Here is an 18,017-nt window from a genome sequence, read left to right as displayed (position 1 = left end):
CTATTCTATGCTACGTAATAGCTGTGCTACTGTTGCATGGTTTCTTGTGTAACATTTAGATTCTCCTTTGTCTTTTCAGGTGGGCACTCACTATACAGCATGTGCTCAATTTGGATTGCCCACTTGGCCTCTGTTTACACTAATTGATCCTGTTGTTATTTTTCTTCTTTTGAACTCTTTCTCTTTTTGAACTCTGTATATCCTCATTTGCCCTATTTACGTCTGCTTATTTCCCCTATTTGCCCTATTTACGTCTGCTTATTTCCCCTTTTTTGGGTGTTGTTAATTTTCCAACTTCTCTTGTCTTGACTGTTCTTGTCCAATTATTCTGCACTACTTACTGTTCATGCTCATTTTTACATCAGCCAAACTGTTATGACCACATGCTTGATATTGTATTGGTCCACCTTTAGGTGCATTACAACAGTGACTGTGCCTGAGACGGACTTAATAAGGCCTTGGTAGATTTATACATGTACGTGGCACCCGAAGCCTCCTCACATGCTATGCAATTCCCTTAAATTACAAGTTGGTGCTTTGTGGGCAGAGAGCTGGTGCCCAATAGTGTCTCAGATGTGTTCCATTGAGTTCAGAATAGGCAAATTTGGTGAATTTGTTGGCCAAGACATCAGTGAGTTCACTGTTGTACTCCTCAATCCACTGACACATGATTGTGATCTTGTGACATGGACAGTTATTCTTCTGGAAGACGCCGTTGCCTTCAGGGAAGACATCAAGCATGAAGGGATGCTGGTGGTCCACAATAAAGTTCACCTATTTCACAGCTGTCATAGTGCCTTCGATTACTACCACATGTTTCATCGAAGTCCAGGCAAATGTCTCTCGTAGCAAAATACTGCCCCACACCTCTCCCCCACTGGTCTGCTTCCATGGCGTGGTGTATCTTTTGAGCAGTCATTTGCCTGGATGATTATGTGTCTGGACAGGAATCATTGACTTGGTGTAACAAGAAACATTGTTGATCTGGTCAGGTGACACATTTCTGTTGATCCACAGTCAAATTTCATTGACCCCATGCCTGCTGCCATCGTAATTGATGATGTTGGTTCAGCATGGGAACACACTGGAGTCATCTGCTGCAGAAATCACATTCGGCAGTGTGTGTGTGCTGAAACACTTATGGCTGCACCAGCATTTACTCTATTATCAGGTCTGCCACAAATCACTGTCTGTGCTGCTTTTGCTTTATGGAGCTAGCCTTCGACACCCACGTTCTTTGATGAGTAGTAGGCATCTAACACCTTCTCATCTACTTGTGGACTCATGTCCTACAACTACTTTCCATAAATGCTCATGACAGTAGCACACGAACAATCGATCAGGTTCACCGTTTCTGAGATGGTTGTTTGCAGACATCAGGGCAAAACAGTCTGCCCTATGTCAAAGTAGTGTCAATGTATTTCCCCATTTGAGGCCAGTATTGTTGTTAGAATGATACCACATTCATCTCTGTTCCACTTATATACACTCCTTACAGAGTAACACGGCTACACCACCATCAGATGGCGCTCAGTATCGAGATGGGCTCTGATCATAATGTTTTAGCTCGTCAGTCTATAAGGGAAGGACAAACTGAGGATATTGCTGATTCATTGACTACCCTATTTGCACTTACTGCACCTTCTTCGGTTTTCATGTGGTGTCTATTGCTTGCTTGCATTTCATTTTTGATCTATCTTTCATCTTTCCTTCTGTGTCTCAGCTGACCTTGTCATCCTAGTTTACTTTCCTAAAAAACTCCAGGGTAAAACTTGCTGGCTTTCAGGTTCAATTCTTTCTCGAGCTAGTGTACATGTAGGGGCACATAGGGTTATTTTGTGTGTGTGTGTGTGTGTGTGTGTGTGTGTGTGTGTGTGTGTGTGTGTGTGTGTCCGTCCGTCCATCCTTTAGCTCAAGAAAGGATTGATTCTGAAAGCTAGCAAGTTTTCTTTCTCTTTCATCTGTGCCTGATGATGACTCACCACTTTTGCAGTTCAGTGTGTTGTCTCATTTACTCCTAAATTACTTACAGTTTTTTCTCTGTCACTGAATGTGTATGATTAACACGAAAACATATTTTCTGATTTTGCATGAAGTGCACAAGTGTACGAAGATGCTTTCTGTACAAAAATGAAAATATAATAACTGTTTGTGTTGAAATGCATCTTGAATATTGTTTGTACATTGTAAACAGGTATCGCACAGAGGATGAAACATCTTGGGTTAAACTGCCACTTTTACAAGTACCTGAAGCTGAAATTGCTGATATGACACCTGGTGAGAAGTACATAATTCAGGTAACAACTGTCAGCTATGGTGTAGAAAGTAATAAACCACAAGAAGTCAACAACACAGTCCGTGAGTATTCAAAATTTGCAAAATATCACATTAAAAGAGGAATTTGAATACATTTGATATCCTGTAGCAACTATTTTCTTTTGCATTAGGACCCAACCCTGTAACAGCCATAGCAGTCCTAGTTGACTCATCTAATGTGACTCTCGAATGGCCTCGACCAGAAGGCCGTATTGAGTATTATGTTATCAAATGGCGTGCCGAAGATGACCCAGACACTACTGAACAGACACGTAATTTGACAGAACAGAATGTTCATGGCGTGTCGCTTGGTTCCAAACCACCACTTGTGAGGATGCTCATAGGTGATCTCATGCCAGGCCTGAAGTACTTCTTCCAGATTCATACAGTTTCACATGGAATGAAGAGTGATAATACAACTCTTTCCAAACGAACCAGTAAGTTTTGTGTTTATCAGAAATTTTGATTTTAGTAGCTACTTATTTAATACTATTATTGTTTAAAATTTTTTGAATTAAATTAGTGAATTTCCTTTGTTCTATGTGTATGCTTGTATATTGTGCCCGCATTGAAAGGCCGCAACTCTTAGTGACCACAACTACAGGGAAAGAACCTTATTTTTATTAATGAATAGCTTATTTTTTCCCTATTTTCGGTTCTAAAACAATTTTCATACACACATTTGTTATGTGTTGCAAGAAAGACTGTTTAATATATCTTACAGAACTGGCTCAAAATAACAGTGGGAGGAGAGGTTTGAATGTGGATAAAAAATATATCTGTCAAAACTGTTCTATCATTTTCCCAGTCATGGAATTTAAAAAATCCGTTATTGCCTTTGTATGGGTATTAAGCAGCTACTAAAACAAAGTTTTGCATACTGACCAAGGACAAAAGATGTATGAGAAGACCAAGGAAAGGGTGTGTGAGTGGATAGATGGATGAACGGACTGGAATTGGTCCTAGAAGACCACCCCATGAAGCAGACGGTGATTGTGGTGGTGGTGACGGCAGTGGTGGTGGTGGTGGTGATGAGGAGGATATCCATTATATTTTTTCTAAGTCTGAACTTTTTCTTTTTGGAAATATTTTGGTCATTTTTCTTTCAGTTTTATGTATTTTATTGGTAAAATGTCACTCACCCATTTTATTGAGTCTGTACATATTTCGGAGCAAATGCTCCATCTTCAGGGGCCAAAATTTCATTTGAAGCTGTCTGTTGTCACATGATGAAGCAGCCTTATCTGAAGTTGGTTGGATTGAGAAATAATTGAAAATTATACATAAAACTTCTTTAAAGGACCAGTAAAAAGTCAAAGGACAAGATATTTGATTATGAAGTTAATATGCACTACACACAGATGAAGACCAATAACATATGATGTAAATAATACAATTGTTTGCCATATTTTGTAAAAGATGCAACAAAAGTAAATGTGTAGGAGAAAAAGCAAAGTATTCAGAAAAAGAGAAAAAATACAAAGTACAAAACAAGGGAAGGTAGAGGTAATTAATCATAGATTTGTCTCAGGTAACCAGACCTTTATGTCAGTTGTTCTACATAATAAAAAGAACTGGATATTGTGTTCGAGTAGTCACATATTTTTCAAACTTTTTTACAGTAAATAGTTCAACATGCTTTACATTTGTGCAGTTTTCTAGAACATAATCACTATAGAATTTATTTCCTCTGAAGTCTTGGGGTACTCTGTCCCTCTTGTTCCTTACATCTTTCACATAAATTCTGTCTCTTCTCCCTTTCTTTATCCATTACATTGTTATATATATATTTTATTATTTGCTTGCATTTCTTATATTTATCCTGCGATCTACACCATCTGCTTCTTTTGCTCCTTCTTTTTCTCAAATTGATTGTAGATGTACATTCATGACATCCATTCATTATTTTTCACGTCTTTAGGTTTCCATTTCTCATTCTCAACTTTCACTTCACTAAATTACTTCCCTACTACTTTGAGCTGTCAGCTTTGTGTGCTCAAATAGCTGGCTTCTCTCTCCACCCAATTTCTTTCCTCACAGTTTTTATTACTTATACTATCTGTATGTTTTTTCCGAAACCACTGTATTACTTCATTTATATGCCCAGTTTTATGATTTGATTCTGGAGCTACTTTCAATAAAAACTATATGTATAGTGTGTTAACTTCATTTGCGGGTCAGCTTCTTAGTCCAAAATCGGTAAAAGTTAGCAGATGTCGTAAGGCTTTGGCCATTAGTCACTTGTTTTTGGCTGCAGCCAATGTTAGCTAACTGCCAGTACTGTATGAGGCAGTCATTGTAGACAACTGTGCTGTACTTAATTTTATTTCATATATTTTCTTTCATGGTGCACTTAGGACCTTTATTGGACATGTCTATATATAAGACAATTTCAGTTAGGATTTTAGGATTTCAAATGATATTTAAGTGACCTTTACCTTCATGCACGACTTCTGCTTTTGGAGGAGCGTAAACTAGGCATTAAGGTAACCATACTGCAGGTGGCAATGTTCCCCCCCCCCCCCCCCCCCCCCAAAAAAAAAAAAAAAAAAAAAAAAAAAAAAAAAAAAAAAAAAAAAAAAAACCCTCTGGCTTCGGCCAATGTACAGTTGTAAGTACACTCAGTGGTAAGTGAGTACTGTAAAAAGAAATGAACAGGAAGAAGAAACAACCGTTTCATAATGTTAGGAGAGAGATGCTGTGGAGGGTGAAAAGTACAAAAGCAATTAAAATCCACAGGACATGCAATGTGAAATTCAAGATTTCAGCTAGGGAATATCTTCTACTGTTAGGTTCATTTGGTTCATTTAGTAAATTTGAATCAAACTTGCAGAAGTTGTAACAACTCTTGCTTCTGTCTTTTGTTGCAGAATTTAATAACAATATTATTTTTACAGTGCCCTTAATACAATCAGAAGTTGTGCCAGTACTGGAGGCCACAGCAACAGATTCGATGACACTTCGCTACACTCCTACACCTCAGTCTGTTTCACATTTTGATCACTACCGTTTTGAGCTTTCGGATCCAAGCATTCCACCTATTGAAAAGGCAGCCAATGACACAGAAACAAAGGTCACCTTCACAGGCCTTGTACCAGGAAAGCTGTACAACATTACTGTTTGGACTGTGTCAGATGGTATCTTCAGTCAACCACAACTTCGACAGGACCGCCTATGTAAGTTTCATGAATCTTAGATTGAAACTAATGATATATTTAAACTTTGTTTCTTATAATGTCTAATAAACACTAAACATAACTTCTCAGTGTTTAATTCAGAGGTTAAGCATTTCATAAGCACATAAAAATTTTTGAACTTCTTATTAAAATTGCAGAGAATGTCCTTCCTCAGAACTAATAAACGAATCTGTACATACACAGGTAATTACATTATCCTGGTGCTGCAGTTTGACTGTGGTTGTTGGTTGTGTTAGGTGGGCTGGATGAGAAAAGGAAGGAAGAGGGGAGGCCAAGGGTGGAGTTGTGAGTAGGGATAACAGTGCAAGGGAGGTGACGCCAATGGTGACTTTAGTAAAGATACCTCACTAAGTATTATTGATAAGCATCAGACAACTATCATTAGAATTTTTCATGAAAGAACAAAAATTTAACAATGAAGTATGCATTCAGTTTTTTTCTGTTTAGTTGACTTTCTGCATCCGTTTATTCAGTTTGATAATAGGTATAAGCCTTGCTCTGTCAACAAAGAACAGGGACGAAGGACAAACTGGGAGCAAACTTCAGCATGATTCATAGGTATACTTACAAGGTGAACGGCCAGACAGGGATGGAAGCTCTGTCTTTCTGTTTACCACCAGAGTTATCTTATTATTAATTGATCAGTAGGGAAACATCTTCTGGAGCTAAAAATTGGCCAGAGTAGATCCTTGAAATGGAAAGGTAGGCGTTAACACTTTCGTTCTGTGTCCAAGGAAATATGACTGTAGCAAGGGGGATTAAATATACTTGAAAATAATGGACATGTTGTAGTGCGATACAAGTGACAGAAACCTACATACGAAGTAAATGTTGTTGGTAATGAATGTAAAATGTAGTTTTTATGTCATAATGATTTAATTGGTACCTCCCATGGTGATAAAACTAAGAAGTTCATCTATACCTCCCATGGTGATAAAACTAAGAAGTTCATCTACTCATAATAGGATGTTATGTGGATAAGAAATTGCTATTTAAAAGTGAGAGCTTAGAGTGGATAGATAAGAGGAACTAAATATTTTGTTTAGACAAATTTTAGGGTCAAAAGATGTGTTTGAATAATTCTTGACTACAGCATGGTAAATGAAAGCAGATCTGTATGGCTTTGCTGGTGATTCATCTGTTACTTTGATTCATCTGTTACTCTTAGTGTGTCTAGCTTCTGCAGTATGTTTAGTAAATAGGCAATGTAGTTTCCATTAAACTTGATACATGTTATAAGTAATATTTGGAAGGAAGAGTGACTTCCAGAAGAATGGACGACGGCACTGTACACAAAAAGGGAGATGTAGTGGAGTCTAGGAAATACAGTGGAATATCATTAATACCAATGACCTATAATATATTCTCAAAAGCTTGCAGAACAGAGTGAAAAGTGACTAAATCCATACCGTATTTACTCGAATATAAGCCGCACCTGAAAAATGAGACTCTAAATCAAGGAAAAAAAAATTTCCGGAATCTAAGCCGCACCTGAAATTTGAGACTCGAATTTCAAGGTGGAAGAAAAGTTTTAGGCCGCACCTCCAAATCGAAACAAAGTTGGTCCATTATAATAAGAGACATAATTTAGGTTGAATGAGTGACGATACAGCTACAGTAGTTTGGTTCGAGTCGTAAGCTTAGCAGTTGAGCTTTACCAGGTAGCCATTGCTATGTGTCAGGCGCTCTGTCTGTATTTATATGGGTACCCTTCCTTTTTCAAGTGCTTTGTCTGGTTTGAATTGATTGCTTATTTTTCTTTGATGTGATAAGTGCCGTTCTCTTTGTTATAGGTGTTTAGGTCACTCTAAGCTGAAAATGCATTACAATATTGTTCCATGCATTGTTTGTCGCTTTCTGATAAAGAGTGTTTATGCCGGCCCGTCGCTGCTCGCCGCATGGCTTGCTTTTGTGCACGGTACCACCACTTACAATTATAAATAAAAAAATAAAAAAGAGGAATCATCTCAATAGCGAAACAATGGCAAGAGACTGCTATTTGTTGTTACTTACACCTGGTTTTTTGACAATGATCAACAAGAACCAAATAATAGACTGCGTATGATAGAAGATGTTCTGAACGAGAGTTTAGCGAAAATTTTTCTCCGTTTGAAAATCTTTGCAGACGCCTCTTTTAGTACGTTACATTCTGCACCGAAATTAGAGTAATCTTAGATTTAAAAATCTAGTCAATTGCCGTGCTTCATTTCTGACTGTATCACTATTAGGCATAAGAATAATACGAATATAAACATGACATGATATGTGTATTCTTCCCCATTTGCTGTTATCTCACTCTAGTTTTGTAGTTTATTAGGCTGACAGCATTTAAATGAGATAGCTGCAATCACAAAATAATACATGACAAAATGTTTTTATTCGTATTATTCTTATGGTGAAGAGAATACTGCATGTGATTCACAATTCATAAAAGTTCCTATTAGCAACCATCTCTTCTCACAGGCAGGAAAAATTTCAGAACGTAGAATTTCCCATATTGACAAACATCCCAAACAGTCTTGCCAGTCGGATTTTCGTAGTACATTGAAATGTTGCTACATTCGAAGATGAACAGTACGGAATTTGTATTCTGGAATCATTCTGTATTTCCTTCGGTGGAAAATGTATGAAAATGCAGTGGTCGAAACTCGGGGTGGAGAAAGAGCTCTTCTTCCACCCGTTTTTTTTTTTTTTTTTTTTTTTTTTTTTGCTGACACAGAGGTTTTGGCGCCAGTATTTATCTTTGTGCCTGCAAAGCATGCCTGTATAGCGCTACATATATTCAACGGCAGAAGTTAGTTCTGGTGGCACCTACCAACATTTTTCAGAACTTCCGCTTACTTTGCACTCAATTCTAAGCCGCAGGCGGTTTTTTGTATTACAAAAACTGGAAAAAAAGTGCGGCTTAGATTCGAGTAAATACGGTAATTTTGCAAGTACCAGGGAGGCTTGAGTAGAGAAGATCATTTGCAAGACAGATCTTGAATCTGAAACTGGTAGTTGCATATCAAAAACAGTGGAGCAAGAATTTTGTGCTCACATTTGCAGACTTCAAGAAAGATTATGATTCAATGGAGAGACAGATATTGTTACATATTTTGAAGGATATGAGTTTGCATATAAAATCCAATGATCTGATTAAACAAACCCTAAGTAATATGACACCCCAGGTCAAGCTCAGAGGAAAGGTTTCAGAGTCCTTCAAGATCAAAAACAAAGTCACACAGGGATATAGACTCTCCCTTTTATACTTTAACTGTGTACCTGATTAGGTGATTAAGGAATGGTGACAAGAAATAAAAGGAGTGTTAGGAATATGACTGAGGTGCAAGAAAATATGAATACAGGTAGATTGTCTGACATTTGCAGACAATATTGCGATTTTGTTGAAATCATTATATGAGCAGCTAATAAAATCTTGCAACTACGGAGACAAGCAAATAAAGCAGGTCAACATATCTCAATAGAGAGGACCTACAAGGGTGGTTTGAAAAGTTATTGGAATCACCATGAGAGGTCATTGGACTGTTGCCTGCAAACACGTGCCACGTCAGTGCACTTGGAAGAGAGCTGTGGCAGTGACATGGCTCTGTTGTTGTTCCCGTGTAGTGATTTGCGGAGATGGAAAAAAATCAAGGTTCGAGCAGTGATTAAGTACTTTGTAAAGAAAGGTGTAAAAGTAAACGACATTCATGCCGATTTCCAGAATACCCTGGGGGGACTCTGCTCCTTCATATTCAACTGCTGCCAAGAGGACAAATGAATTTAAATTTGGTTGGGAGAGCTTAGACGATGATCCACGCAATGGTCGGCCAACTTGTGTTACTACCCCAGAAATCATTGCAAAAGTGCACAAAATGGTCATGGAGGATCACTGATTCAAAGTGCATGAAATTGCTCATGCTTGCCATATGTCACCTGAAAGGGTATATCACATTTTACCTGAAGAATTAGAAATGAAAAAATTATTTGCATGCCAGCACACATGTGCCGTCACGATGGCAAAATTACACGAACTAAGGTATGAATTGTTGCCACACCCATCTTATTCACACGATATGGCTCCGTCAGCCTTCTGTCTCTTCCCAAAACTGAAAATTTTTCTTGGTGGACAATGATTCACTTCAAATGAAGAATTGATAGCCGGAGTTGACAACTATTTTGCAGGCCTGTAGGAAACTCATTTTCGAGATGGGATCAAGGCACTGGAACATCGTTGGACCAAGTACATTTATCTACAAGAAGACTACATTGAAAAATAATAAAAGTTTCAGTGATGTAAGTACTTTTTTTCTATTTCGTGCTGATAACTTTTCAAACCACCCTCGTAGTATATGACAGACATCAAGGCAGCTCCTAAATGGATGACAACAAAAGGAGGAAAAATTCAGAAGGTGGAAAGATTGAAATATCTAGGGGAGTGATTTTACACTGGAATGACAAAAATAAGTGATGGTAATACAAATAAACAAAATGAATTTAGCAAACAAATTAATGTTTACAATAAGAAGAATCTTTTGATCAGTGCAAAACTGGGACATTACCAGACAGTGATTCGCCCTTTAAGTCTTCTAAAAAATCAGTAGAAAGTCTGAACTAGTAAGTTCAGGAGTACTTAAGAGGCAAGAACTTGTGGAACAGAGGATTTTTGGGCCCATATTGGGGCATCAAAAGCAGGAGGTGTTCAATATAGAAGATGAACAAAGCAAGAACTCTCGGCTGAGATAGAGAGAATCTCTGACATCGTCAGAAAAAGGAGGACATGTTCTTCGAATGCATCTGAAGAATGGATCAAGGGAGGTTGACACGTCAGATAATACAGTTTGTTGTGAACAAGAGAACCAAAGTACACTGGATCCAAGAGGTACACAGATACCCGGAAGGAAAGGGAATATAGGAAACATAAATTTACAGCAGGGTGACTTGCCAATAAAAAAGTTCTGGCGGTCACAGGTTTCCAGGACCCAGGATAGAATTAGGCCCAGGGAAAAAGCATCATGGACAGAATAGTGAAGAATGTTGCAAAGTATGAGAATTTAGTAATATTTAGTGAGGATAAAGGCCAGAAGAAAAGAAGCAGACCCAAATCAGTGTGGTCCTCATATGATTAAAATGAAGAAAAAGAAGAAGAAAAATTGACTTAAGTAACTGCCCACCATGACAAAGATATTGAGTATGTCCTCAAGCAGTAGCTGTTATTGCGTAGTTGAAGATAAGAAAAGATTACTTCAGTTTGGAGATTGTGACATGAATCAGAGAAAGTGTAATAGTATTGTTCACTATTGAGAAGAATGCTGTATTACTGTAACACACTGACTGTCTAATACTTTGCTGTGATCATTGTAGGAAGTGTTAGATATTTGAGTCATTTGATAATTGGTAAGTTGGTGAGCTCTTCAGAAGGGATGATAGGAGTAGATAATTAGCAGCTGATGCTGGGATCTTGCCCAAATGTTACTTAGAAAAGCCATAGCAGTTACAAGTAGTATTGTTATGTTTGTTATTGTGTGAAAGTAAAAATAACTGCCAACGCATTTAGAGCAGATTTCTGCATTTGAAACCTAAACAGGGAATGAAGATAAGGAACTAAAGTTTATTTTGGAATCACTTTGGTGTTTGATACAGTGGCAGCTTTGTTTTTGTAATACACGCACGCACATGATCTCCCACATAATGCCACATCTCATTGCTGTATAATATAATTCTGATATTATGACTTTAATGTTGGAGCAGGCCATGATCCACAAATAAGAGTATTGTATTCTATGAAACAATTCAAAATGTAGTTGTATCTCACCTAGTACCTAGCTTTGCATTTGCAGTCAGGAGAGCTTACGAACTTGGGTGGGTCAAGCATGGTGGGAACAAAGATGGGGAAACATTGCAGTAGCAAGCCCTATATCTTGATCACAATAACCAAGTGATTTGTTGAGCATGTAAGGGGAGGGGGATGTTGTTGATTTGTCGTTGTGGTCAAGCACAATATTGCTCCGGTAGAAGCAGCTGTGCACCTCTGTACTGAATATGTTAACACACTCCTCGTTAATGAGCAGAATTGAGTTCACTTTGCAGAATCATAATAGTCACTTCACTTTCCTAAGCGATTTCACACTTGGTACTACACATTATGTAAAAGAAAAATATTGCAGTGAGAAACAAAGCATGTCAGAACAAACCACAATACACACAGTAATTTTCATCCATAGCTACTTGGCAAATGACATCTTGCAGCTGTGCACGGGACAGGAGGTGTGATCAAACTGATGCTCTGAACGCCTGACACAATCATATCATTTAAATATTTGGGCATAACATTGCAGGGTGATAGGAAATGGAACGAGCATGTGAAGATTATGGTAGGGAAGGCGAATGGTTGACATCGGTTTATTGTGAGAATTCTTGGAAGGTGTGGTTTATCTGTAAGCAAGGCCTCATATAGAACTCTAGAGCAACCTGTTCTTGAGTACTGCTCAAGTGTTTAGAATCGGCATCAGATTGGATTAAAAGAAGAAATCGAAACAGTTAAGAGGCAGGCTGCTGGATTTGTTACCGGTAGGTTTGAACAACACAAAAGTATTATGGAGTTTCTGTGAGAACTCGAATGGGAATAACTGGACGGAAGGCGATGTTCTTTTTGAGGAGCACTATTGAGAAAATTAGAGAACCAGCATTTGAAACTGACTGCGGAATGATCCTAGTGTCATAGACAGTCATTTTTCCATTGCTCTGTCTGCAAGTGGAACAGGAAAGGAAATGACTGGTAGTGGTACAGGGTGCCCTCCGCCGTGCACCGTATCGTGGCTGTGAAGTAGGTATGTAGATTTAGATGTAGACTGGTTGTTGCTATGAAATTAGCTGTTGATCACTTTCTTATTCTGATCCAAGTGTAGTTGTGCACCTCATCTGTGCTGTAGGTGTGCAGTGAGTGTGATATCTTTAAGAAGCATATGATGTTTTAATAATGTGTGCACCTTCATCTTCAGTTTAAATTTATATTCAAGAACTGTTTTAGTGTATGTAATATCTGGAGGTGCATTGAAAGTTCTGGAACTGAAGGAACTGTGGTTCTCCAATTTGGATTTCAAAATAAAAGTAATTTTGTATTTAATTTCATATACTTGTTCAGTTTTGAATATGAATGTGAACCCCTGTCATATTAGTTGTGGAACACCACTGGATTGATGGTGTGTTATTCTGCTATAAAAATGTGACAGCCATTCTTGCGTCATTAACCATAGTCTGATGATTGCATGCACATTTCAGATCCAGAACCTGTTTCCTCAATAAATGCCACAAAAATTACTGACACGCAGATTACTCTGACTTGGATTCCTCCACGTGGTGAACTGAGTGATTTTGAGGTAATCTATATGTATTAGTCTAAACATGGGAACTTTGTGCACTTGGGTTTACAATGTGTATCAGAATTGTTTGCATGTCTTGTTGTTAGTGTTATACTTCCTAATACAATTTTTGTGACAACATGTTCTTTACTCACTTTCATTTTGCTTTGTCTTGTGCAGGTTACCTACCAGAATGCTGATGGCTTGCTTATTCATAACTTAACGAAACTGAACAGTATTACTATCTCAAACCTTAAACCCCACTGGAACTATACATTCACAGTGGTCGTCCGGTCAGGAACAGAGTCATCATTTTTAAAACCATCTGTCCCCGCTTCGGGAATCTTCACAACTGAAGAGTCTGTACCTGGAATGGTATGCATTTTATAATTAAAAAACATTTTTATTACATTGATAATCTTATTTGTAGGAAAAAAATTGCATGGAAATTTCACAGGGAGAAATTTGTGTCCAAGTCGCAACTTCCATTAAAACTGCAGTTATTTATATATATTCCATACTGTTCTATAATTTTGTTTTTGAAATGATGGTTGTCAAAAAAATCTCCAGTCGTCTAGGTGTATAATGAAATGCTGTACATGATTTTTGATTGTCACATTCACTTTTGTTCTTGAGTTAGCTTTGCAGTTGATCAGTTACTCAAGGCGCATTTTGTGAAATACTGAAATATTTTTCAATGTTAACCACATTTAAAGGCAGAAAAAAGTAATTTATTATCAGTTACAGATCCATCTCATTCACCACTGTCCTTACTAAAGTTATTGAGAAAAATACATAAATATCTATACGAAGTTACTTTACAAAGAATAATATGGTGATAGCCTCTCATTTTGCTTTCCCTTACAACATTGCTGTAGCATAAGTCATATTTTATCTCAATGGAATGGAAATGAAGTCCCATGCTTCTTGACAGAGCATAGGGGAGCGATGCGGGGAACCCACACTGCTGTACTAGGCAAGTTCCTAATGGATGTAGTTTGCCGTTGTCTTCCTCTAACCATGATGGGGATGAATGATGATGATGATGAAGATGACACAACAACAGGTGAAAATCCCTGACCCCACCGGGAATCGAACCCAGAACCCCGTGCATGGGAAGCGAGAACACTACTGCGAGACCATGAGCTGTGGACTTTTATCTCACTACTGAACATAATCTACCCTTTTTGTATATTCTGTGACCTTCCCAAGGTTTTGATTGCATGAATTATAACATTTTACTAGATGAACTAAAGTACTGTCGCGTGGTTAGTTCCTAAAGATTGGAGATTGCTGTGGATTGTCTTAAAGGTTTTGTTCCAGCAAAAGCTGGAGTGGCAGTTAATTTTCTTCTTGATTCCTTATCTTGAATGGAAGGTTAACTTTCTGTGACAAAAGGGTGTGCAGAGAGAGAAGTACTCCTTCAGTCCGTCCATTATTACAGAAAACAAAGAAATGTTACCAATGTTTGAATCATTAGTTGATTTTTTGACTTCTTAAGAGTTTCTTTCTCTTACTATGGAGATGGAAAACAGTACTGTCAAAATGTCATGTAAGGCTAGTAATTCTGTGGGATTTTGTTCCAGCTGTTATAGGACTGTGGCATCTATTTAAAGTTTTGGAGTGCAAGTACCATTGTTCAGTTGCCGTGCTACATGGCCTCAGTTCCCGTCTTTCACCTCTGAACAGTCTGCAGCACATTTTGTTGTATACATTCAATTTCACCATCATCCAAAACATTACATCACTTTCTGTTGTATTACTTGCATTGCCATAGTCTTCATCATTGCATGATTCACAAAAATCACTTTCTTCCAGAAATGCCTAATTCTCATAACTTAATCTTTGTACTGGTTAGGTGTGCTGTCACACACTGAGATCATGGAATGCAGGCTAAATGTGGGTAAACTTGGACTGTGTGCTCTGTTTCACAAATGTACAACTAGTGCCATTTACCATTGTGGCTGCAGAATTGTAGCAGAAAGCAGCAAACTATAGAAGAAAAGCATAATGTGCCTTTTGTACTATCGTGGCTGTGTACACATCATTATAATACAGTAAATGGAACTGCCATGATGACTGGAACTATCATTGTAAGCAGATGAGTTAATTATAAGTTGTCAGTTTCAGAAATAGATATTAGAGGCTGTAGATAAATAAAACCTAATGAGTAAAACTTGTTTATTTCCAGATGCGTAATTAATGACCACAATGTTTTGGCACAGCGGTATGGGTTAGTAAAGGGGCATCATGTTCTCTTGCACCTTCATTCCTCTGCAGGTGAATACTATACAGAAAATTTGGTTCATGGCTCAATCCAATTTGGTCCTGATTTTTTTTTTTTTTTTTTTTTTTTTTTTTTTACACACTTAACATTTTTGTTACCTCAGACAATGTGCTGTGGTTCATATTCAAAGTCAAATGGTAGGTTTTGTGTAATCTGGTACATGAATTGGTTCTAGATTAGAGGAACGCAACATGTGAAAAGAACGGCTGATAAAGTTAATCATACCCATTACCAAGAAAAGCCCTTAGATTGAAAACAATTTTTCTGCCTACTACCGAGGTTGCTTTTTATCACAGAGTATAAGCCATTTTGTTATAATTATGAGACGAAATGCCGAAATTTAACTCGGAAGTATCTGATCCAAGGTTAAACTTCAAAGAAATGTGTGCTAGCAGATTTAACTTAATATGTTGTTGCAAATTTGACAATATGAGCATGTTGAAATCTGAAGAGGCGTCTCCATTGGTGTTCTTCACATGGTATTCAGTTGATGTGCCCTTGAAGAGGAGCAGTTTTGAATACTTATTTGTATGGATTTCAGAATGCAGCATTTGAGTGTAAATAAGTCCTCTGAGAAACTTTCTGTGGTCACAAAGCAGTTACTCTAACATTAGTCTTTATTGCAGCTATTTTTGTGATTTGTAGATACTACACTGAGTAGTTTGGAATTTGGTGTTGTGTGAATAGTTTTTTGAGACGTTTAGTTCTGTAATGTCAAAAGTGATATTCAGCATTGAAACTGGTTGCAAAACTTTACTGTAACAGTTTCACCAAGAGACTAGATGGTCATTATGTGTCACGACGTGCTGTGATGTTGATTTTTCATTAAAAGTGAAGAGGGAATGCAGTGTGGACAGAAGAATACCAAATGATCCAACATCACAATCTCACTGGAAGAAGGGAGGAGAGAAATTACAGATCAATGTGTTAGACTTTCTCTCCCAAGGTTTTTCAGATGAACCTAGACTTCAAAGCCCAAGGCTTGCTCGAATGAGATGCTTTACATAACATATATTTGCCAGTGTGTGTAGCACAAAATGCACAATTTTTAGGAACACAGAATCCAGACACTTCACTGTCTACTTGACAGTTTCAGTTCTGATCTGGCTATAAGTGGTTTGTTCCTTTTCTTCTCAAAAGTGTGAAATAGCATCTGTATTCTTTACTTTCAGAAACAACTTATCCAGAAAGATGTATTATGGCGCCTTAACTGTGCAGTTTGAGAGGGTGCATGTGTACGAACAATTTGAGGGATACTACTTTGTGAAGGTGTAAAGACATGTTTCGGAGGGATAGGTGTTGCTATTGCTTCCAAAACTTTGTCATTTTGATGTCACAATTTCAGCATGTTTATGGGGAAAATGACTCTGAGCAGAACAGCAGTACGCAGAATCCATATCAGTTACTGTACCTATGTACAGTCAACAAAACAGAAAATGGCTAAATTGCACATCAGTCATTCTCAGTCCATACAATCATGTCACAACTGTGGGCAACACTTTTGCCCCATTAATGCCTGTGTTGCGTTATGGCAGCAACATATTATCGTACCAGTGAGATGTACTGTACACAACACTGGAAATTAATACCCATTAAATATTATATATGGAAGTAAAGGATATCAACAGTGACCATGAAATATGTAGTAATTTGAGCAGTACTAAATGCAGTCTGAATGGGGTGTTCATTTCATTGTGTGAGCAGTTCATAGGCAGAGTCCGTGGTCATTACTCATTGAACCAGAGTTCAGTTACACCATCTGGCCAATACTTTTTTATGTGCCTATTGTGATAGGTGCCAATAGCCTTTCTGTGTTAATTTCTCTTGTATTGATGAGTACAATGCTGGTGCATATTATTTGTAGTTTTTAAATGAGCTATTGCAATAACGAGCTGAAAAAACTGCATCAAAGAGATACCCCAAATTTTAAACAAAATTCATTAAAGCTATTTTAAGGGCTTCGTTTTATAGGAGTAAGAGAATATAATAATGTTGAGGAGCGAGTGAATTTAGATCAATCTAGCAAAATTATATCTTTTATGAAGCTTGTATTTCAAGTAGTCTCAGCAACTACTCGGATAATTATTCAATTCTTTGGCATGATTGAAACTGGTAGTGATACACTTTTTATCAAATTACATGCTCAACTCTTTTATTCAGAAACCAAAATTCGTTATCACTCTCAATTTAGAAAACAGCCAAGTCCAATTTAGGTTACAAAAAACAGAATGCATATAAAGAAGTGGCAGATAGATTGGGAAAGCAGATGCAGCAGAAAAAATCATTAAGATGAAACTGAGTAAGAGAGAACAAATGTTTAAAGAGGAGCTCAGATTTTGATCTCAAAGTAAATTTACAAATATGAAGGGAAAAATAACTTCAGCTATTCATTGTAATGGGTCTGAATAAGATGTTTAAGTTCTGTCAGACAATATCTAATAAAATGCTATTGGATGTGTGTAATGATCTGTAAAGGATAAACGGATACGATTTTCACGATCTTCCAATTGACGGGACAAGTGCAGAATATGGTTTTCCAGAGTAAAGTATAATTAGTTTTTTCCATAATTTAAAGGAAAATGGACCTTGATAATGTCAGTGATATGTGGGTATGAAACTACACACACCAGGTGATGGACTGCCCTACTTTTTGCCTTACTGCAGTTAGAATTTAATTTGAGAAAATGACTATACATGTTCTGATTAGCATTTTTTGAATTTACTCAAAAGATACTATAATTACTGAAAATGATTCTGAGTGTAGAGGAAAGGTGCCTATTGCGGGAGAATTTGCTACTATGAGAAAGCTAGATTCTGACAAAAGTAAGTGCTCAGCTCTGTTACGAAGTATCATAATTTTGTTCTAACAGCACC

General features: G+C 37.5%; 1 protein-coding gene across 3 annotated transcripts in view; it reads left to right on the top strand.

Annotated features, from left to right (window-relative positions):
* Positions 1-18,017, top strand: part of LOC126475006 (tyrosine-protein phosphatase 10D) — a 338,696-nt gene that overhangs the window by 260,558 nt on the left and 60,121 nt on the right. For all 3 annotated transcript variants that reach the window (XM_050102546.1, XM_050102547.1, XM_050102545.1), the window contains exons 14-18: positions 2,195-2,358; positions 2,448-2,753; positions 5,214-5,492; positions 12,777-12,874; positions 13,037-13,231. In XM_050102546.1, coding sequence (XP_049958503.1) covers positions 2,195-2,358; positions 2,448-2,753; positions 5,214-5,492; positions 12,777-12,874; positions 13,037-13,231 — 1,042 coding nt within the window. The remainder of the gene's footprint in view (positions 1-2,194; positions 2,359-2,447; positions 2,754-5,213; positions 5,493-12,776; positions 12,875-13,036; positions 13,232-18,017) is intronic.

This window comes from Schistocerca serialis, chromosome 4, assembly GCF_023864345.2.
Source record: "Schistocerca serialis cubense isolate TAMUIC-IGC-003099 chromosome 4, iqSchSeri2.2, whole genome shotgun sequence".
NCBI lineage: Eukaryota > Metazoa > Arthropoda > Insecta > Orthoptera > Acrididae > Schistocerca > Schistocerca serialis.
The sequence above is the reverse complement of the archived record's forward strand: the minus strand, read 5'-3'. Positions and strand labels throughout refer to the sequence as shown.